This window comes from Pezoporus wallicus, unplaced genomic scaffold, assembly GCF_028554395.1.
Source record: "Pezoporus wallicus isolate ANWC-B61680 ecotype Strahan unplaced genomic scaffold, APGP_CSIRO_Pwel_v1 contig_6217, whole genome shotgun sequence".
Lineage (NCBI taxonomy): Eukaryota > Metazoa > Chordata > Aves > Psittaciformes > Psittacidae > Pezoporus > Pezoporus wallicus.
Window position 1 is genome coordinate 1029188 of NW_026637336.1, and position 22731 is coordinate 1051918.

The 22731-nt window shown below is 53.3% G+C and overlaps 1 protein-coding gene across 1 annotated transcript; it reads right to left on the reverse strand.

Annotated features, from left to right (window-relative positions):
* Positions 1-2952: 2952 nt before the first annotated feature.
* SLC9A6 (solute carrier family 9 member A6) lies at positions 2953-22498 on the reverse strand. The gene is made up of 16 exons (XM_057404893.1): positions 22210-22498; positions 16353-16552; positions 15906-15983; positions 15202-15278; positions 14192-14304; positions 12664-12769; positions 9506-9652; positions 9182-9282; positions 8906-8994; positions 8597-8710; positions 6964-7075; positions 6051-6204; positions 5848-5878; positions 4629-4708; positions 3922-4027; positions 2953-3423 (listed from the first exon to the last, which is right to left on the reverse strand). The coding sequence occupies exons 1-16, from the start codon at positions 22481-22483 to the stop codon at positions 3148-3150; spliced, it is 2058 nt and encodes a 685-aa protein (XP_057260876.1). The 5' UTR covers positions 22484-22498; the 3' UTR covers positions 2953-3147.
* Positions 22499-22731: the final 233 nt, after the last annotated feature.

A 22731-nucleotide genomic window follows, 5' to 3' on the forward strand; every position in this document is an offset into this window, starting at 1 on the left:
AGAGCCATGAACAATGTACTTTTACACCATCCAAAAGCCAAAGGTTGTCCTTTCTGAATCACAGGCCTCAGAACCAGGTTTAGGTGCCTTCTATATTGAAGGACTGTAAAGCACTTGAACAACTAACCTCTTCAGCTGCTCTGAGAGCACACAGCATCAAAAGTATGGTTCAGATGAGGCTAGAACAACCTGCAAATTCAACAAGAACACAGGACGTGAAAGCCCACGAGAGCTCAGCAGCCTCGAGCTGGCAAACACCCTATGTTGTGCCTTACCCAGTGGCCAAAGGCCATGGACAAACAGCTGAGAAGGCCAAGCAGCACGTCATCACTTTGCTACAGATTTATTTCCGTGGGAATTAATGAAACTGTACACACAATTCCAGAAAAAAAATAATCATCATCATCATCTTTTATAGCCCATAATCCTTCTTTCACAGTACAACGCAACAGGAAAGGATTTAGTCAGTGTAAACAGAAGGTCCAATAGTGATCATCAGCTATCACACATCAGCTGCACAAACACAACTACGGAGTTAATGCCATTACCACACACATCGACAGTACCAGGACAAATCAGAACTTTACCTACAATGCTTTTTCATGTGCAAAAAGCCATGAAAACTCAATTTACAGAAGGGCACCTTCTTCTTCGCGGGTGCTGTTACTGCCTCCTCGGGGCTGTCTTATCCATTTGGCAAAGGGTCTCCAGGGTACCCTTAACTTCACCTGCAGCATGACCCATCAGTGCCTCTGGAAACCAGGCACTCGAGCATCCTCTGCTGCAGCAGGATAAAGAAAACACCCAGCTGAGGAGGGATCCAAGTCATTTACTAAATCATTCCTGAATTTTGGCTTAGATGCATGCCTGCACCAGGACTATTCACAACAGTGCTGGTTCTATGGATCTTAAGTTCACAGAACCAGAGCAGAACCATCCTGCACCAGCACCAGCTTTGTAAATGGGATTCACAGCCAGATGCCACAGGAAAAACCAAGAGGTAGTTCTTTAGCATACCTCTGTGAAAAGGCAAACCGAACGAGGAACAGGATGTCGAAGTGATGCAGTGAACCTAAAGGCAACAGGTACCTACTGTGGGGTTTTTTTTTACTTTTGGGGTTTTTTTTTTTACTTTTTTGGGTTTGTTATTTTTTAAACACGTGAAGTTAAGTTACAGACATCATAGAAAATGCACACTTCATGGAATTCCTGCATAGTAGGAAACAAAGAGGCTAGCACTAATCCAACAGCTACGTCAACAGCAAGACTGCCGCTTACCGGTGCAAGGAAGATGCCCTATCTATATATTAACAGAGCCTCCCCCCTTCTTAGAGGAGTCCTATGGCAACACTGACATGTTTTGTTCAGAAGGAAAAAGAAAGCATTTTTGGGGGTTAAACTGCCAAAATCATTCAGTTTCACGTCCGTCAATTTAAGGCAATGTTACTGAGACCTGAGAAAATGAAAAAGCAAACAGAAAGTGTAAGTTTCTTTTCTCAACTATATATATATATATAGTGTGTATATATACATATATATACATTTCAAGTGTATATATATATATACACACACTTGAAACTTCCTGTCTCCGCCAGCTCTCAGGTGGTGCTGGGGAAAACAGCCATGGGGACACTGCTGTGAGGTCTCAAGGTCGCATCCTGAGAGGTGCAGTTTGTTCCAAGGAAACCTAATGGGAGTGCTCGGACTCACCCAGCTCTTTTCCATCTCGTCTCTTTTCAAACAGCTCTGTTGAAGCCCTCTGGAGAGGGTTAACTCCAGAACAGGCCTGTAGTGCACCGGTAACCCTGACTGGTTTGTGTAGCCAAACTGGAGCTAAACCAGACAACAACATTACATACAGGAAACTGCTGTGATTCCCCCTTGCCAGCAGAAAAAGAAGGGTGTCAGGGTTAACTTCACTGCACTTTTAGCCATTTCCCATAGCGACAGTAAACCCTTTAACACGAGCGTGGAATCGCCAATTGTTCTGTGCTCTTCCTTGGAAAAGAAGAATTGGAACGCAAACTCAAACCCAAAACCATCAACTTGCAAACATTTCTCATTCAACGGTAAGAGCCACGAGCGAGCCGGGGTGGGTACTGCAGACAGGCAGCATGCTAAGGAGTTAGGACACAAAGTGCAATGGGTTTTGACTCTACAAGAGGACGGATGGGCAACTCCCCGTCAAGTACCACCTCGATGCTCAGTGAATGCCCCTGGAGAGGGCCGGAGGTACCGCGTCAATCTGTAGCTGTAAAGCTTGTGTTTGAGGTGGCCAAGCTCCATGGCCCCGTGGTGCAGCCCTGCACACCTCAGCTACATCTGTGACTGCAGGAGGAGGGACTGGAGCACACAAAGACACAGTCACTTCCCAAAACATGGAATGGCGTTGCCAGTTGAGGAGTTGATGGTGGCTTGAGCCCCAGCTCAAAGATGGACTCAGCCCTAAAATCTGTGGGATCAGCTCCTTCTCCTCTACACGACTACAGGCACAAACCATCCCTCCCTCCTGCTCCCATCCGAGCATCAGCTTTGGCCAGCGTGTGTGCCATTAGCCTGCTAAACAGAGCAGGGCTCGGGCAGCAGGGCACCAGAAAGCAGGAGGTTTCCACATCCCAGCTCAGGTTCCCACAAAGTGAACAAGTTTAGAACAAGTTTAGCACCAGCTACTGCCCGCTGAGAGGGTGCGTGGCTTATTTCTGGCTCAAACATCTCAAACGCGACTACCCGAAGATCTGAGACCAAAATAAAAGGTAACAATCCTCATCTGAACAGAAAGCGATTTCCACCGCTCACCTCTCCCCTAGCCTCCTCTCCCCGCCTCAAAGCATGAACAGGGAGTCAGCTCCTTTACTCACCCCGCTGGGAACTAAACCCTTTGTCAAACCACACATTAAAGAAGCTCACTGTGTGCAAAAGACTCTTATGCTAAAACAGTTCCACCCTACACAGTGCAGTCAACACAGTTTTAACTTAAATTTGCAGCTTGTTCTTTACAAGTGCTTGGCAGAGAATATTTATATTCTTCTGACACCATATAAATAATATTTATACAGCTTAGACATTTCGAGACATGCATTAGACTTTAGGTAGTACATATTTCTTGATCATATATGCAACTATTACTGTCAATCAAACCAAGCAACCTTATGCTGGACCGTGCCTTGCGTTATCCAGGACGTTTGATGGTGGCTCTGAATCGTCCATGGGAAGGACCAGGCGCGTGCCTCGGATTACGAGTTCATGGTCCCCAAAAGCCAGCTCCCGATCCAGCGCATCCTCCGAGCTGTTGCCCACGAAGCGCCGGGATGTGCCGCTGGATGCCACCGAGTCGGTGTTGACAGTGGAGTCCCCGTAGGTCAGACTGATGTCCCCGTCGTTCAAAATGAGGTCAGAGTCATCGTCCTTCAGCTGCTCCTGATTCTGGGCAACAAACGGGGAAAGTGCTGGTTAAAGGGAACCTAAAGGGAACCTACTGGGGAGGGGCTTTGGACAAAAGCCTGTAGGGACAGGCCAAGGGGAATGGCTTTAACCTGCCAGAGGGCAGACTGAGATGAGCTCTTAGGCAGAAGCTCTTCTCTGTGAGGGTGCTGAGGCGCTGGCACAGGGTGCCCAGAGAAGCTGTGGCTGCCCCGTCCCTGGCAGTGTTCAAGGCCAGGTTGGACACAGGGGCTTGGAGCAAGCTGCTCTAGTGGAAGGTGTTCCTGCCCGTGGCAGGGTTGGAGCTGGAGGAGCTTTGAGGTCCCTTCAACACAAACCATTCCATGATTCTGTGTATTAGCTCATCCCTCAGCACCAGTCTCTGATCTCCCTACCAAGGCTCCGAGCTCGAGGCTGCAGAGCAGCATCCGAAAGCTACGCTGAAATAGGAACATGCCAAAGTCCACCCACCCATGACGGAAAGGACACCAAGAGACTCACTTCGTACGCCTGTGGACTCGTCAGGCACCGGGCAATGGGCCCACAGCACCCTGGCAGTGTGGTGGTCAGCGGCGGCCCGCTGTGTGTCAGCAGAGGCTTCAGATAGCTACAGAGGGGGTTAAGGAAGAAAGAGGAATAGGGCGATGTTGGCAAGGCGAGGGGTGGGATGCAGGGGCAGCAGGGAGGGACTCCGTGTCCCCAGGAAATCGCAGGAAGGGAAGAAAAACAAGTCCCTGGAAGCACAAAAGTCATAGGAATGAGCGATGTGAATATAACCACAGCGGGACATGAGTGGACCAGACACAGCCCTGGTAAGAAAAGGCCTCGCAGCATCACTTGTCCCATGCCTCTCATTGTGGCAAATTGCTCCTCCACTAATTGATGGCAAAGCATTTGAAAGGGAAGAGGGAACTGATCCAGCAAGAGAGGACCCCTGCCCTTCCTGCCCACCTGCCACCAGGATCGAGGGTCCCTGGGCTTCCAGCCTTGCAGACACGAGCTTTGACCTGAGCTGCTGCAGCATCCCCCCTAAAGGTGGATGGAAATGGCCGTTTCTCACAGCCACAGACACGAGGAGGTGCAAACCGAAACCCAGCAGTGTCACAGGAAAGCAAACGCTGGCTCCTCTGCTAAGCAGGGAGCGAGCCATGCCCCGGGCCAGCAGAGCTGCTGGGGCAGACAGGATCTGACCCAGCACACAAGGATACTTGTGATCGAAGTTGTACCACATGCGGAAGAGCCAGGCGCTTTCTGCCTTCGTACTCCTCCTCTCGCTCTCCGGGACACCCTGCAGGAGAGTCAGACATTAAACAGCAGCAGGGAAACGTGCCACAACCTCCAGCAGGGCCAGGAGGCTCCAGGTTGTCCCAGGGGGATGGAAGAAGACGCACACCTTCCATCACCCCTTCAGAAGAAACCCATGGGTTAGGAGAGCATAAGGATGCTCACACCACAGCAGGCTGCGGTGCTTCCAGCACACACTGCATTTAGCAGCGCAGAGCAGCCTTAGGGAGGTGGTATCAAAGCATTCTTTCTGCTAGAGCCTTCCAGCTCCTGGCCCTGAGGTTTAAAGTGCCTCGGAGCCAGGGGCTGCATCCAGGCTTCACATTTCGTAGTGACTGACAGGTCCAATCTCCATCAAACCTCGCCTGAGACTTCTGTATGCAAATCACTGCGTGTGATGGGGACCTCTGGCTTCCTTTTAGTCAGAGTAAAGAATGCAGAACTGTTTGGAGGGCACTGTGAACACAATTACACATTCCACAGAAATCTGGCTTTCAGATTCATGGCTCTGGGCCGCCTTCAGCATTTGATGCTTTCTGCCCAGGAGGTGAAAAGCCCAATAAATGGCTCTGAATACAAGGCACCTCCAAGGTGCAGAACCCATCAAGCAGAGCCACAGCATGACCAGGCTGCAGGGAAACTCCTGATGCTCCAGCATTTATCTCAGCGTGGCTGGTGGTTCCTGAACTGCCACATAGCTACCCACGGGAAACAGGGAGGGGGGGAAACGTACAAGTGGGGCAGAAGATGCTACATGAAATGAGGCAGTAAATGGTGTTTCTGTACTGCTCTGGATACCGGGATGAGGCAGAGAGCCTCCATGTCATGCATATTTTGGTGTTTATTTCAAACCCAGCCAGAGAAGGGCTGAATCCATTGCAGTCTCTCCCTGCAATGTGGGAGCATTGCTCCCAGCAGTAATGTGGACTAGGAAGTCCAGGGTTGTTTTCTCTGCCCTCCCTAACAAGTCACTAAAAGGAAGGCTCATTATAACCAGACAGAGCACAGAAACATCCTCACTCCCACTGACTGCAACCCCTTTCCCCAGAGGAGCTAAAAAGTCTCCTACAGCCAGAAGGGAGCGGAGCAGGGACCGGCTTCACGTAACCCCTGCCAATTCCTGCCCAGCAGCACCGCACTCACCACGTTCTCCTGATCCGCATCCACACCGACTCTGTGGAGGAGACAAGAAGCACAGGGTTAGCACGGGCGATGCCAGGTGGGTACGTGGCTGCGGTCCCAAGGGGAGGATCGTGTCCTTCCTCCCATCTCTTCGAACTGAGCACCTCCATGCGAGAGCAGGATGAGGGAGGGGATGTGCTGCAGCAAGAGAGCCCCTGACTCACCGGATGTTCAGGCAGGACAGCATGGCCGTGGTGCCCCCGCCGAAAACCCACACAGTGAAGAAGACGATGAGGAGCGTGGTGCTGAACATCATCTGCCGGGCGTACGTGGCCGTGTCGCGGATGGCCAAGGCGAACGCCATGGCTCCTCGCAGCCCTGCCAGCAAAGGGATGGTGGAGGAGCTGTGTGAGCCCACAGCACTGACAGCAGCCCCCATCGCAGGCTTCCCCACCCAGGGTTTACAGCAGTGCTGCCCCACAAGCGGTCCTACCCCTCTGATAGGGGCTTCGGACAAGGGCCTGTAGGGACAGGCCAAGGGGAATGGCTTTAACCTGCCCGAGGGGAGACTGAGCTGAGCTCTTAGGCAGAAGCTCCTCCCTGTGAGGGTGCTGAGGCGCTGGCACAGGGTGCCCAGAGAAGCTGTGGCTGCCCCATCCCTGGCAGTGCTCAAGGCCAGGTTGGACACAGGGGCTTGGAGCAAGCTGCTCTAGTGGAAGGGGTCCCTGCCCGGGGCAGGGGTTGGAGCTGGAGGAGCTTTAAGGTCCCTTCCTACACAAACCATTCCATGATTCGGTGATATCCACCACTGGAGGAGACCACAGCACTTTCACAGTGATGATTTAAGCTTAAGCATTCCCTGTGAAGCTGGGGTTACCACCAGCCCAGAAAGCAGAAAGACAATCCCTCCTCCTGCCCTATGCTGTGCACCGAAGCACAAGGCAGGAAGAGCTCATTCCTACACCCTAGAACAAGGTATTCACACCACCCAGCCAAAGGGAGCCCTTTCCTGACCAGTCTCTCCTCCAGACACTGCCTGTAAGAGACTTAGAGTTAAATAAGGACTATTTCCAGGGGCTCAGAGGCAAGGAAGTGCAGATGGGCCACGCGGTCGGAGGCAGGGATGCGATAACGTACCAGCAAACATCATCATGTGCTGTAAATTTGTTCCTATCTTATTTCTTCTCCCCAGATTCAGTAAAAATGACAGTGGGTAAATATTGGCAGCTCTTCCTAGGAAGATAGCAAGCTGTATTTGCACACATTAAGGAAATAGCTCTTCCTGTGCCTCCCATCACAACCCACCTCTGCACACAGAGCAGGCGGAAACGCTGGGGAGCCTCAGAAACCCTGGTCCTTTGGCTGCAAAGATAACCACCCTGCTCTGAGTGCTACAGCAGAGTGGGCAGAGCGTGCTACTGCCTCCCCAAAGCAAAGCACACACTGCAAGTCAGGAATATCACATGGAGACAAGCACAAATAAACACGTGAACGATGAGAGGACAGGATAGAGGAGTGAGAGGAGAGTAAAAACACCATTCCCCATCGTCTGCTTCCCCCTGCCAGCTCCTTTTTCCACCCCAAGAATTATTTGTCCTCTGTGAAGCTCAGGTCATCACTGCTACCACAGCTCCTCTGACAGCCCCTGGCACCCCACACTTCACAGCTGGGTTTGAAGCCTGAAGCCAAGTCTCATTCCCAAAGATTATTCAGCAAAATGAAAGCAGCAGCAGTTGAGAAGGACAAAAAAGAGAAGCTGGGACTCATTCTGTTTTCATAGCCCGTGAGATAGGAGAAGCACCAGCCCCTTCATATTGCTTTTTATCTCTGAAGCTGTGTCTTTTAATACCAGCACCCAGATGGCAAAAATAATCTCGGAGCCAGTATTCAGAGCAGCCCTGAATAATATGGAAAATGCTTCCAGCTTTCATGTGCTGTCCTGAGCATCATTAATTTGCATAAGAGATGCATTTCATGATCCCTCTCGTGAATGAGCTATCTCAGCAGTGAGTCAGCTCCTGCTGAAGAGGACACAATTTCAGCCTAACCACCTGAATGGCATTCCCCATGTTCTTCACTCCCTCCATCCCCCAGGCTCCCGGGGGAATCCAGCAGACCCCGTTGCAAGCCTTATACGCCAGCACTGGCAAAGATAACAACATCGCACGCAGCACCATAAACCTCAGGGTGGGCAAAGGGTGCAAGTAATGCTGCACACCTGAACCGGCTTCCCTGGGTTATGGAAAACATTCCTTCAAAATCCTTGGGTTTGGGCTGAGAGTTTGTTTCCATTAACATCAGCTTGTAGAAGGGGAAATCCTTCCTCACAGCATCACTACTGTAGCCTTAACTGTGCTATTTGAGCAAAAAAGGGCTTTTTTAACCAGGGTTAACCAAGCCAATAACAGGAAATAAATGGCTACAATGGGCAGTCCCCATTCTCAAAGCCACTCCTGGCACATAACAAAGCCTGGAGCTTCGGACCATGCTCACATCCAACAGGAGTCCCTGCAGCAGCTGATCTGAATGCCCAGAATTCATCTGAATGAAGGGAGAGAAGACAGGGGGATGAAAAGCAAAGATGGGAGAAGAATCTCCATCTCCTTCAAGTAAGCAGCACAGGCACCACTCCATGGGAGAAATCCCCCTCTAAACATAAAGCCAGGCTGACTGAGGAAAACCCCACACATCAGAGAGAAAAACACAACCTGGGAATGAGGAACCTCTCCCTTTGCTATTTATATCTTATACAATGGGCTCCAAAGGATACGAAAGCCCCCACCACAAAGGTAGGGTTAAAGACGTGGTTCTGGAAGGTGAACAGTGCGAGTCCCATGTAGGAGAAGATGAAGTTTTCTGCCAAGAAATTCAGCAGCTCAAACAACTGAAAGAGAAACACATATTAAAAGTGAGTGAGACACCCGAGGTTTAACAGGGAACACACAGGAGCCCATCCATCACGCAGTAAATACTTCTTCCTCATAAAACCCATCTGTAGCAAGACAGATGCACCTCACTGTGGCTAGAGGGGATGAAAAGATAATGGACTTGAGACTTAGAGAGGCTGAAGAGCTCTTACCTGCTTAGTTCTGTGCTGGGACTCTGTAGATAAGTTGTTATAGGTATAATGGGCCTGTGTGATCCCGCAGAAGAGGACAGCCACCACACCTGGGGAGCAGAGCATCACGTTAGACTCCTGATCATGAAAGGCACAGGGGGTTTAATGCAATAACCCCAGAATAAATAAAGCAGAGGGAGAGCTCTGGCTGCCATCAACACTGGGAGAAGCAGAACTCAACAGCCCCATCATCCCTGCAGATCTCCATCCCGGACACAGGGCTGTGCTGGAGCTTGCCTGTAAAGCCACATGCTTCAGCCAGCAGGAACGTGCTCCAGGACATCAAGAAGAACAAGCCCGTCTCCAGCAACGGGAACTCCCGAAGTTTGGTGAACTTGGTGACGTTGCAGATGGTTAAGGACAATTTGGAGAGGAACTGGAGGCTAAAAGCACAGCAAATCCACTTGTGCAGCACAGCAGCGCTACACAGCCTGCCCCTAAGGAAGCTACGGCACTGCCTTTGATGCAGTAAGGCAAAGAACCATGCAGTGCTGCATCTGGGTGAGATGCAGCACAGCAACAGAAGCAGCTCTCTAAACGCTTGGGAAAACACAACAAAAGGATATTAAAGCTGTCACGACTCCGGTAGCTGCTCCCATCGCAAAAGAGCCACTGAATATCCCCAGGAAGATCCCGATGGACTTGAACATGGCTGTGACATCGAACGTGTGGCTGTTGTCACCCGCCGGCTGGTACGCAACAATTGAGCTACAAGAGGGAGGGAGAGCACACACAAGAACAGAACAGCCCTTAGTCTGGATGGGGAGGCACCTCCACAAAGCTACATAAGCCAACATCGAGCCTGAGAAACCAGGGAGGCAAAACCCAAGTCCCACACTGCAGTTCCTCTGGGATCACAGCATGCAGCAGCAGCATTCCCACCCCATCCCAGGCAATTTGGGATCCCCTTCGCTCCTGACCTGCTGTTCAGCCACCCCTCCAAGGCACAGCTCTGCACTTGCTCGCTCTAGACATTAGAGAGCATCAAACCAAAGCCCATCTCTTGCACCATCTCCTGCAAATGCATTTGCTTAAGTGACAGTCCATCATTTATGATGGGATTTTGGGGGTTTGGCACCAGCTCTATAAAGGCAGGCACTCTGCAACCACAAAGCATCCCAGTGGGAAGCCTCCATTGACTCCACAGAGGTGGCTGATGTGAATATCCCCTGGAGAGCTATAACTTACTCTGCTTTACCACATTTAATGTGCACTGCATTTATCTGGCACTGTTCTGAGCTCTGAAGTGAAAGATTGCAGGGCAGGAAGTCAAAGGGCACAGGGCTGGTTCACAACAGCAGCACGCTCATCCTCACCCACCAAACTTCTAAAGGCCTTTGTGGTGGGATGGTAAATGGGTTTGCTCCCTCCGGGCTCCGGTGAGCTGAGCCCTCCCACTGTTTTACTTGGAAGGGCTGAGATACAGGGGGGCCTTCATCCACCTCCTAAATGGGGTTGGAACTGGATGATCTTCAGGTCCTTTCCATCCCAAACCATTCTACGATTCTAAACCCCATTTACGGACTCCTCACATCCCTTTCTTGGATGTAAGCTTACAGAAAACATTAACTTCCAGTCGGCAATCCCTCAGCCAGCTCCGTTCAGACTCTTGGATGTGAACTTTAAACCTTTGCTGTTTAACCTCCTGAGTTCTGCTGGAACAGAAAGTTACTGCCTCATGCACACATCCTGCAGCTTTCTCCCTTAACTGCACACCAACGTCAGGGGTCACTTCCCTTGCTCAACTTCCCTGCTTTTAACACCTTTCCTTCTCCTGCATTGTCTTTGACACTGCACGATGTACACTGTGGTTTAACTGCGTTTGTCAATCCCATCTGACACTTCCCATTCCCCAACATGCTCTTCTGGGGCTTGGGGTTTTGTTCTTATAAACCCAGACTGGTTTCATTTCCCCTCCGCAACCGACTGTTTGGATGTTGGCTTTGTGTTTTTACCTCTTAGCAGTTTTCCTTCTGGTTCTGCTTTCTGCATCACTAATAAGACATCAGCGCCAGCTTTATGCCCCCTGTCCCTGCCCATGGGGGTCTCTGTGGCATTCAGCCCCTGTGAAACCTCCCTTGGGAAGAAGCAGGTAGAGACCCTGCAGCTGCATTCCCCTCCCTGCTCCCAAACTGCATCCCCAGCACCTCGCTGCCCACTGGCTTTCGGTTCTGTGCTCAATTCCTCTTCATCCTGCAACCACCTCCCAGCCACCAAACCAGCACGAGGCAGGACCAGAAAGGCAGGAACCAGCAGCGGATCCTGCTCCCCAAACACAGGAATGTTTGTCCAGGACTGGAAGCAGGGAGGAGAGGAGCCCTGTGGGCACCCAGCTCCTGGCACAAGCAATGCAGGAGTCCCAGCTCCTTGTCCTCCCCTGGCACAGGGGCTGCTCTTGTAGGAGCTCTCCTCCTTGCACTCAAGATGTGCTTGTGCCCAAGTGGAGACACCTGCACTGACCAATAGCCACCGTGCTGATGGGGCTGCCCTATGCTGCTTACAGTGACCCTGAAGACAAAGCCCATGGCAAGCTCTGAAACAGGCACAGGTTAACTGGCGAGGAGCCCTGAAGGGGTCAGCATGCTGCTGGGCTGGGCTGCACTAAAGCCTTGCAGCAAAATAACTGCTGCCTGCAGCTCAGAGCTGCTGTTCTGGTGCAAATTACCTTATTTCAGGCAGGGGGTGGATGGAACTCAGCTTGTGGGAAGAGGAAGGCAGGAAATCAGAGCAACAGCTACAAAGCTGGCACTGAAACAGGGCGAGAGGTGATGCGGTCACCTCCGTGTATGGAGATGCACCACACTGATGCTAAACCCACCCAGAACCTCCCAGCACAGGCTGGAAGACCCCATCCCTTCCTCACTTGGGATCCCTTTCTAACACGACCTGGCTGTGCAGCATCTACCCTCACCCCAGTGGGGACACATCCAGCATAAAGCCCAGAGCGAGCAATACAAAGAGCTCCATAAGCCTCAACAGAAGCACTCAGTTCAGTGCCTACAACTGGGGATACGCAGCTCACAAGATGCTATTTGCTGCCTCCACCTTAGGAAAACCCACACAAGCAGCATGCTGGAGTGACAAGTATTCCAGACCTATTTCCTGCATTAGTCTGAGCTATACGTGGACCCGTCACCACTGCAGATATCATACAGTGCCAAACAAAGTGCCATGATGGCTACACGGTGAAAATGCAGATCAAACACGTCCTGCATGCAGAGGACAGAAGATGTTAAAGAATAGCAAATACTCTTTAGAAAGGCAGCATGTGTTCAGGGCAGGGTATTTCACTCAGTAAGAAATACCATCTTCTTGATGCACAGAAAGCGGGGAGAGAAAGGAAACTATTCCCACCTCACCCAAGGCAGGTATTTGTGGATGGGAAGGCAGGCAGGGAGGAGCAAAGCCAGCAGCAAGGAGTTTCCTTGAGGCTTGAAAGCACATGTGGTGTTGATCCCATTTCAGAGGGACAGAAAAACTTCCTCTAGACTAGGTCAACCAGGCATAAAAGCAAAACAGAACTATCCATCATGCAGAGGGAAGCTGTAAGGGCAGCCCACAGTCCCAAACTGCAGTCTCCAATGTGGTCACGAGGTCACTAGAGCTTTTGGGGACACTCCAAATGGAAAGCTGCTCTTGCAAACACCTCTTCAGGAGGTCCCCCAGCACCTGACACGTACCACGGATAACAACTGAAAGTAAAAGCAGAGCACACTTACGAAGACAGCACTATGGCAACGGCATCATTGAGGACGCTCTCGCCAAAGAGCAGGGCATACAGCTCAACATCAACCTGGAGTTCATGGAATATGGCAAGAACAGTCACTGACAAACAGAAAAACAAGAGAAGACATTCAAAAAGGCGCCGTTATTTTGGTGCAGTCAAAGACAAAACGCCCTGGTTTAGAAAGCTGCCTTCCTGCACATCTGTGCCACTGCCGCGACGGTGCCAGCCACCCCTCCTGCTCCCTCCACCAGCCTTCCTTCCACCCTTTCAGATGAGGATTTGCTTTATCATTTCCCTCCTGCTCCTTTTCAATGCACCCTGGGCATTGGGTCTATTGAGTCTTTAGCAGGCAGACACGAGCAAACTCTGCCCTGAGCTTGCTGAAGGTCTGAGCTCATGGACTGGGCCACAGTACCACGCTAACACAAGCCACCCAGCTTTCGTGATGCCTTTGGCATGGTGCATCAGGGAGAGCCTTCCTCCACCTACAGAAGGCCAGGAGGATGCAGGTTTGTCCAGGACGATGCCTGTCTTCTCCTTCCATCTCTGATACTCCAAGGGAAATCCTTGGATTCAACACAGGTTGACAGAGTGGAAATGCCAGCACAGATGTATGAACATTTCAGACCCAACTGGAGGAAGCCAGGCATTAGAGGGTGTCTTGTGATTTACAGCCACATGGCAGAGACCACAGAACCCTCAAGCCCTTCCGTGATCCAGCAGCTCCAAGAAGGGAACCAAAACGCAGCAGGTTTTGTGCCTCAGCCTTGCAAAAGCATCACAACATCTAGAGCAAGCGAGATGTAACACGTGGTGCATGGTGCACAGCTCAGGCTGCTGCAGAGGGCTGAGCTAATTCCAATCAAAGTCCTCTAAAATAGCATCCAGGCACTCAGCTGTGCACACTGAAGGGGGTTTAACACATTTATGCACAGGGAAACGTTCCATTTTTACCTGTGGAATCTTCACGTTCCTGTTGTGAAGCCTAAAGAAGGGATACCATGCCAACATCTCACCTGCAGCACCTCTAAGCATTACTTCTACCTGCGGTCCTTGCCCGGCCTCTGCCCATCTGCCATCAGGTCTACCACAGCACCATCACACCCAAGAGGTGCTCCCCACTTTGCAACCCAGATCCAGTCTATGATTACCACTAAACTAAGACTGCCAACTGAACATGACACATGTGCTTGTGCTGCATCTGCTGCCAGCACAGGATGGCAGAGACATGGTGGACCTGTCCCAACACCCAGTGAAGTCAAGAGAGAGACTGGCCAGGACATGGCTGCAAACAAAGATTCGGGAAAGCAGAGGTTTGGAAGGTCTATTGCATGTAATTGGAAGGAAATCAAAAGGCATGGAGGCAAATGTGACCTCTAAGAAGGTCACACATCCATTGAACTCCAAAATTCAGAAGGAGGACACTTGCAGGTGTTTAAGACTGTCTTCCCCTCTTCACCCCAACTCAAACCAGATCAAAATGTAGATAAAATGAGGGGAAAAAACCCCATCTAACATACCTGGGTCAGTAGCTGATACAATGGCACCGAAGAGGAGGCAGTCAGTGAAGTAGAAGTCTCCCCCGAGCTGCCCAGTGACTTTCATCAGCGCCACGCAGCCATACACGACAGAGCTGGTGATTAGAAGAGGCAATTACTCATCTCATCAGTGCATTAAAATGACACCCCAATGGACTCGATTCCCTTGAATTTGCCAGATTAACCCCTAAAGTTATCCAAGTGCCAGGGCACCGAAGAACTGAGCTGAGTGCAGTGAAACCCCAAGGCCACGGTCTGGGAGGCGAGTGCTGGATCTCACGCTGGACCACGTACACGGTCCCCCCGCGGAACCAGGGTGGAAAGTCCCCCATGAGCACGACATGGCTCAGGAAAAGGAGCATCCAGGCTCATGGGGTCTCCTGATCTCTTTGCAGTGTCTCACGTGAGCACGTTTCAATGGGGTGACCTTGGCCTGACTTTGAAAGGGCCGAAACCCTCAGCGAGGAACAGCTAACGCAGATGCTGAGTCTGCCTGAATCCATTGGACTCCCCAGTGGAAAACCCCCTTTGCCTGCCTGCGTGCTACTGTTCAGAGCAGGAATCCTCCAGCTCCCTTTGCACACAGGGGTGAATAACCTGACACACCATCTGTGCTCACCAGGCACCTGCTTCCAGCAAGTAAGGACAGGACATGAGTTTACGATCCTGCCCTCTACGCCTGTGTCTCATGCTTGTTAGGGCTCTGCTCTCAACAGTTTGAAGTTCCTGATTCAAGACAGTCCTCAGGGACGTGTGAAACTTTCCTTGCCAGGTGTGTAACCGCTCCGGATGGGATGCTGAGAAAGCACTACGCAATTAGACAGCAATCACCCTGCGCACAGCAGACGTTTGGCCGGTGAATAGCACTACTGGCTGCTGCTGAGCAGCAGGGGCAGAGAGCCTGTGTGATCCTTCAGGGCTGGGATTAGCAGCCAGAGCTCTCGAAGCCTCCAAAGCCCTCCACAAGAACCACACCAGCTCCAGTAACTCACCCGATCACCAGGCAGGAAATGGCAGTGCCAAGGAAGGCGTAAGCCAGGATGGATCCCAGGTTTCTGAAGAAGTGCCTCTAGAAGGAGGATTAAAAGGAAGAGTTACACTTGCTAACAGTCTCCTTCAAGCCTGCACAGGCACCACACAGGCTCTGCAGCTATTTGGACCTTGCTCAGACACCACGAGCTGCACCAACACGGCTGAACGGTGCCCATGAGTGTACACTGCCAGACCAGCAGACGTGGATGCAGCATTAATAAACATGAATGCATCATCTTCTTATACCTGTGTATTTAATAGGGTGCTGTTCTAAGTCCTGGTAACTGATTTCCTAACCCAGCAGCATTCCTCCTTCCTTCCCCCGCAAGCTAAACAGGATCATTCTCCTCTGCTTCCAAAGCAGCATTCCAGAGAGTTGCTGAATTCCCACCCTCTGATGTGTTTCAGAGGCTGAAACGGGCCAGAGCTGACCTCCAAACCCCTGCCAAACCCATGCTGGGAGAGGTTGAAGTCATTGACCCTTCCCAGGGATGGACAAGATGGACGGGGGCACTCTCAGCCCTGCTTCCTACAATCCCACGTGTACAGAGGAAAACCGTACCCATCTCCACAGCCTGCTGAGCAAGCAGGAAAGCACGTTCAAGTATGAAGAATGCTCTGGGGGCAGAGGAACTGAAAACACAGGAGCTGCAAAGGCACGTACCCTTTTCAAGCTGTAGCCTGCATAAAATATAATTGGAGGAAGCAAAATGTTGAAGAACACTTCAGGATCAAAAGTCACCTGTTAAGAGAGAAAAAAAAACCCAACAGTCAAACACTTTGCAAGGCAACACACACAGATCATAAGGATGTCACATAAAACACACGGAGGAAAGCCTGTGCCCCCACCGGAGGAGATGCCGTCAGATCAACTCTGAGGATGCCTCTGGCATCTTTTGGAGACACAGTGCAGAGCCCAACCAGCTTAAGTTAAGATCAGCTGAAACCGGAGTTTCATTCCATTGTGTTCTAATTATAAGCTACAGCTGATGCTAATCTGATAGAAGTGAAATGTACATAGAGAGAAAACAAGCACATAACGCAGCAGCTACGGGACGCATCCCCCACAGAGGTGCCCATCGCTCGCCTCTGCGGTCACCGGCTCCCTCACCTTTCTCAGCATCTCATTGTCCTGGACGTTATTGAGCTCCTGGGCGCTGATCTCCCCTTTCAGGGTGTACTCGTAGTACTTGCCGCTGACGTTGACCAGCAGCGTGGCAGGACTGGTCTGCACCTGGCAGCTCAGCGTCACGTTGTTCACATCGCTGGGCACGTGGATGCCGTAGCGCAGGACCACGCCGACCAGGACCCCTGCGGGGGGACACGTGTCAGTGAGACCTGCCATGGTCTCCTTGAGGTCGCACGGACCAGGCCTCAATAGGGCAAGAGGAACCGGCCTCAAGCTGCACCAGGGCAGGTTTAGATGGAGCTGAGGAACAATTCCTGCCCCAGAGGGTGCTCAGGCATTGGAACATGGCAGGGCAGGGCTGCAGTCACCGGCCCTGCAAGGGTTCACACACCCTCAGTGCCATGGGTTAGGGGTGGCCTTGGCAGTGCTGGGAACGGTTGGACTGGAGGAGCTGAAAGGGCTTTTCCAACCTGGTTGATTCCATGATTCTATAAAACCCTAGGTGTCCTCCCAGGAGACCTGCCAGCGCTCATGCAGACCTTCTAACACTGGCCATGGACTGGTCCTGATGGGTTTTGGCTCCCCAGCAATGAGTCAGACCCCCTTGTTTTAGAGCAGCAAACTGCAGACATAGAGGGCACGCTGGTTTTCTTAGGGCATTGCTGGCACACAGGTGGGGAACCGGGCATGGCACCGCTCACGTGTGCCTAAGCTGTGCACGTTGCACCTAGAACCTGCCAGCATCACGTTTTGCCACTACAGAAATACATTAAACCCTTCATTTTGGTAAGAGATTAAAAATGATACCCGGGAACGCCACGAACACTTTGAGGACAGCGAGCATCCTTCGGAAGATGCTGCAGCACCGTCCCTCCTCCTCCCGCACTGAGGAGCTTCCCCAGCACACAGCAGCCATCCCTGCTCTATAAAACCCCTGGAAGCTCCCCAAGCCAGGCCAAGCACCCGGGTCTGCTCCTCACCCCCTGGGAGCCTCAGCTCTGCACCATGAGCAGCAGCCCCAGGGCAGCCCCAGCTCCGCTGCTGGGCAGGAGCATCCTGGGGTTAATGTGCAAGCCAGCGATGCAGAGAACACTTTCCCAGCAGGCTGATGAGCTGGGAGCTCTCCCATCCACACCGATGGCATTCACACGGTGCAGGCTGCTCCTCACCCGCCTGTAGCGCAGAGGGCTCTCCTGGCAGAGCTCCCTGACATCCGCAGGCTGGGCAGCAGGGATGTCCCACAGGGCACCTTTCCACATAGCCTTCAGCACAGATGGGTTTGGATACTCCTTGATGAAGGCAGCGCTGAGGCACCACAGAAATCCTGGGTCTCAACCCCATCTCTGAACCACGCATTCCTGAGAAGCCTTCAGACACATGGGGACTAAACAGGGACCGCAGCACTGAGAAGGCTTCCCCATTTGCCTGCCAGGACGCTCCTGCTTCTTCGCTCTGACTTAAAATCATGCTCCGTGCTTTCACTGACTGAAGGGAACAGCAAACTCTTCCTCTGCCACCATCCCCCGGGAGCAGAGCCTGGGCAGGAGACCACGGAGCCATTCAGCATCTCCTGCAGCCAGTTCCCAACCTCCCACCCAGGTTCTGCCTTCTGCCCTTAGAACTGCTCCTCTGCTCCTCTGGAGCAGGCAGCACCAGGCACACCGTGCTCTCCCCCTCCAGCACTGCCTGGGGCGGTTTAGAATCACAGGACCCCAGCCTGGTTTTGGTTAGGAAGGACCTCAAAGCTCCTCCAGCTGCAACCCCTGCCACGGGCAGGGACCCCTTCCACTGGAGCAGCTTGCTCCAAGCCCCTGTGTCCAACCTGCCCTTGAACACTGCCAGGGATGGGGCAGCCACAGCTTCTCTGGGCACCCTGTGCCAGTGCCTCAGCACCCTCACAGGGAAGAGCTTCTTCCTTATCTCCAACCTGAACTTCCCCTGGTTCAGTTTGAACCCATCCCCCTTTGCCTTCTAAAGCCTTTTCAAAGAGTTGGGTTTGTGTTCCTTTCACACAGGAAGCTGCTGGAGCCTGTTCCCAGATGGAAACCCATCCAGCGACCCCTTTACTGCCCAGGCTCAGCACTTTGAGATGAGAGGCCCTGTAGGAGGAAGGAGGGACGACGGACACGGATGCTGCTGCTGGGAATTCAGAAGAGATCCTGACTCACCCTCCGTTGCTCTTAATCCCCATCCCAAAGCAGAGCTACATCTGATAGCACCCCTGCTTGTCCTCACTGTCTCACTCACCCAAGCAGCTGCTCCCAGCCACGCTCCGGATGCAGCCGAATTCCCACTCTGGCTTGGAGTGGGATAAGAGACAAGGGACTGATAGCTCCAGTATCTGCTGAGACCCCCATGCTTGGGGCTCCCCACATCAGACGTGTTCCCTTACCCTGTAACACGCAGGTCATTGTGTCACCATGCAGATGCCCCCGTCCCAGCAGAGTAGAGATCTGCCCCACAGCATGTCCCTAACCAACCCTCCCCATCTAACGATGCTCGCTGGAGGCACTTGAAACGAACCCGACTCAGATGCCAAGGTTTTCCAGACACCAACCCCAGCGCTGGGCTCAGGCTGCCTGCCCCGAGCCCAGGGGACCGGGTAAGGAACCATTGGGAAACGGTTCCAGCTCTCCCAGCAGCAAGCCCTGACCCTCCCTGCCAGTCTGGACATGCTCCTGCAGCCAAAAGTGGCACGGAGCTGAGCCCTGGGAGGGAGCTGAGCGCAGGGAAGCTGACATGGAGGAAGCTGCCAGCCAAAAGTTGCAGGGAGCAGGGAAGCTAAAGGCAAAGCTGCTCCATTAATTGAGTTCTTTCATGCACAGGGCGCGTTTCCATTGCGCTCCTCCCAACTCCATTAGAAACAACCAGAGCCCATGGGCTTTCTTTTTGACTTTTTAGGTGCTGCTGGACGTTTCCGAGGGAAGGTTTTAAATGAACACTAATATATTGCCATGCAGGCACTTAACAGCAGTGGAAGCACACAGCATCCCCAGGCGAGCATTAATATGGACACCGAGAGGAAAGGAAAACGTAGCGAGCAGCTGAACTCATGCTGACAAGGAGCAATGGAGACATGTGCGAGCCAGGGGCCGAGTGGGAACAAGGAAACAGCTTCTAGAGAAGCTCTTGCCACATCCACCACCAGAGCCCAACGAGAACTGAAACACAATGGTTCAATTCATCACCTTCAGTGGTGAGGGCTTCGTTTTAAACACCCAGATGAAGCTCTGGAGCTGCTAAACACCTATTGTCTGTCCCTGTGTAATGACTCTGGCTTCCATACAGCTCTTGAGCATCAACCCTGAGCTGACAGGGTGATTTATAAGCTATAAATCCACCTGGAGCAAGAGCTTTTCACTTAGAGTAAAAGCACAGCCATCAAGGGAACTCTGATGTGTTTTGGCAGGAAGAGGTGTACAGAAGTTCCATTTGACTTCGTTTTGTTGGTTTATTTTGTTGTCTGGGGGGGTGGGGGTGTTAATTAGAAAAAGCCAAGCTTTTACACATTGCTTCTCTTGCCCAGAATTCAGGGTCTGTTTTGCAGCTTCCCTGCTGCAGCACTGCCCTGGGGCTGAGAGGGGACCAGAGTATCGCCAAGAGGACCAGAGCATAACAGAGGTACCAGAGCATCACAGAGGGACCAGAGCATCACAGAGGGACCAGAGCATCACAGAGGGGAACAGAGCATCACAGAGGGGACCAGAGCATCACAGAGGGACCAGAGCATCACAGAGGGACCAGAGCATCACAGAGGGACCAGAGCATCACAGAGGGGACCAGAGCATCACAGAGGGACCAGAGCATCACAGAGGGACCAGAGCATCACAGAGGGACCAGAGCATCACAGAGGGGACCAGAGCATCACAGAGGGACCAGAGCATCACAGAGGGACCAGAGCATCACAGAGGGGACCAGAGCATCACAGAGGGACCAGAGCATCATAGAGGGACAGAGGGACCAGAGCATCACCAAGGGGACCAGAGCATCACAGAGGGACCAGAGCATCACAGAGGGACCAGAGCATCATAGAGGGGACCAGAGCATCGCCAGAGGGGACCAGAGCATCACAGAGGGACCAGAGCATCACAGAGGGACCAGAGCATTATAGAGAGATCAGAGCATCACAGAGGGACCAGTTCAACACCAAGGGGACCAGAGCATCATAGAGGGATCAGAGCATCACAGGGGGGACCAGAGCATCGCCGGGGATGAGGGACAGCAAAGCAACAGCAGCACCTGCTTTGCTCCCTGCAGCTTTTAAGTTGTCACTCTAAAACAGCACCTCAGCCCTGCTTGGGAAATGACACATCCCTTTTCCTACGGCAGCTGTTACAACCTGAGAAGCAGATGCCAAAAGCGGTGGCAGGAGGGGGAGAGCTGGGGATTTTCTGCATGAGCAGCTGGGTGACGTTACGTTTCCCCAGCAATTCCCTGAGCCCAGGCTGCGAAAGAGCAGACAGAAAAGATGAGTTTTACAGATCAGCAGGAGATCAAACAGCCTGAGAGCAAGGGGAGCATCCAGGTGGGTCAGGGAGAACAGAACACCAAGAGTTAGAAAACGCCAGGAGAAGAACAAGTTTGGAAGCATGAAAGGAATAGAAAGGCCATGTGCCAGCAAGACCCAGGGTGGAAGGAGAAGGCAGACCTTCTATCCTGGAAGCACATGCTCCAGTCCTGGGGAGGTGACAACCCTTGCCCTGGGCTGGAGGCCAGCAGTGCCTCAGTGGTGGCTTGCAGGAGTCCATGAGGGCAGCGCGCTGCAGTGTGCCCCTGGGCTGACACAGGCGTCTCCTCCCCTTCATTGGGAAGGACTCTTCCAATTAACTGGAATTGAGTGTCATAAAAGCCAACGGCCCAGCAAGTCAGTGCCTTCGGAGCAAAGCTTCCTGCTGGGCAGGGGACTCGGTCACATCACTGCTCCGGGTCTGGCCACCAGCACCGAGTCAGGGCACAGAGAACAGGCACTGACCACAGCACTCAGCAATGACACCTTTGCAACCCCGAACTCAACACATCTTGTCTGAAGGAGGATCCATGGCTGTGTTAATCACTGCCCAAGTACAACATCCAGCCCTGCTCTGGTTGAACTCCAAGCCATGCAGGATAACCTGGACAGAGCCATGTACGGCATCTCCATGCAGTAACTTCAGGCCGCTCCACAAGCCCACATCACCTCAGTAAGTCACAGCTTGGCCTCAAAACCCAAGCAGCTACAGACCTGCTCCCCTTCTTGTGGGAGCACCTCACCCTGTCACAGCAGGGACCCCGAAAGTAGGAGCTCATGCACACAGGTCCCTCCCTGAGCAGCAGGACATAGGGCCTGCGGGTCCCTGAGCACAGCAAAGGGTGACAGCATCTCCCCAAACGGCCTCCCCACTCCTCATAGACAGCTCCTGGTAACGCAAGCACTCCAAGCACCGGATGGAAACACAACCTCCAGCCCCAGCGTGCAGATGCAAGGCTCCCAAGCAAGGCAAAGCCTGGTCTGTGCTGCCCCAAGTCCTCACTCTCAGCTCCGGAGCAGTGCTCAGTGACACAGCTGCGGGGCCACCCGGCACATGGTAGCCCCGGATGCCACCAGCTTCACCAGCGCTGCAGCCCCGGGGGAGCGGGACCGGGATGCAGCCGGCAGGGAATACGGGTGTTCCCCTGCACCCACATGGGAGGGTGCCCACGGAACGAGGCCACCGGAGAAGGGACCCGCTGCGGTGCCACGGACGGGGCGGGTGGGGACCAGCCCCGATGCAGAGCGGGACCGGCTCCGAGCAACGGGGGAATGGGGGGGGGGGGGGGGGGGGGGGGGGCGTGCGGGATGGGGGTGCCCGGCGCCCCTCACCGTAGATCATGGCGAGCCCGGTCTCGTGCAGGAAGCGGGCGCGGCGGTGCTTGAAGAGCCATATGGTGAGGATGGTGAGGGTGAGCAGCAGGATGAAGACGAGCAGGTTGGCGCTGTCCTGCCGGTGGCTCTCCTCCGCCGCCTTCTCCGACACGATCTCCTCCTCCAGCGCCCCGGGCCGCGCCGCCGCCGCCGACACCTCCCCGCCCGCCGCTCCCCGCGCCCACAGCCCCGCCGCAGCCACCGCCGCCAGCACCGGCCCCGGCCCCGCCATCGCCCCGGTACCGGCCCCGGCCCCGGCCCCGGCCCCGCCGCCACCACCAGGAAGCGGCGCTGGGCGCAGGCGCTGCGGGGCGGGGACAGCGCTGCCGGGAGCCCGGATAGGGACGGGGTTGGGGCGGGAGAGCGGAGCCGAGGGGGAGCGTGTAAAGGCGCAAGGGCAGGGAAAGGGGGTGCAAAGGGGAAGGGGGCCGGGGCGGAGGGGGGATTGGGTCTGCCTGCCCCGAGGTGGGGCCAGGGTGA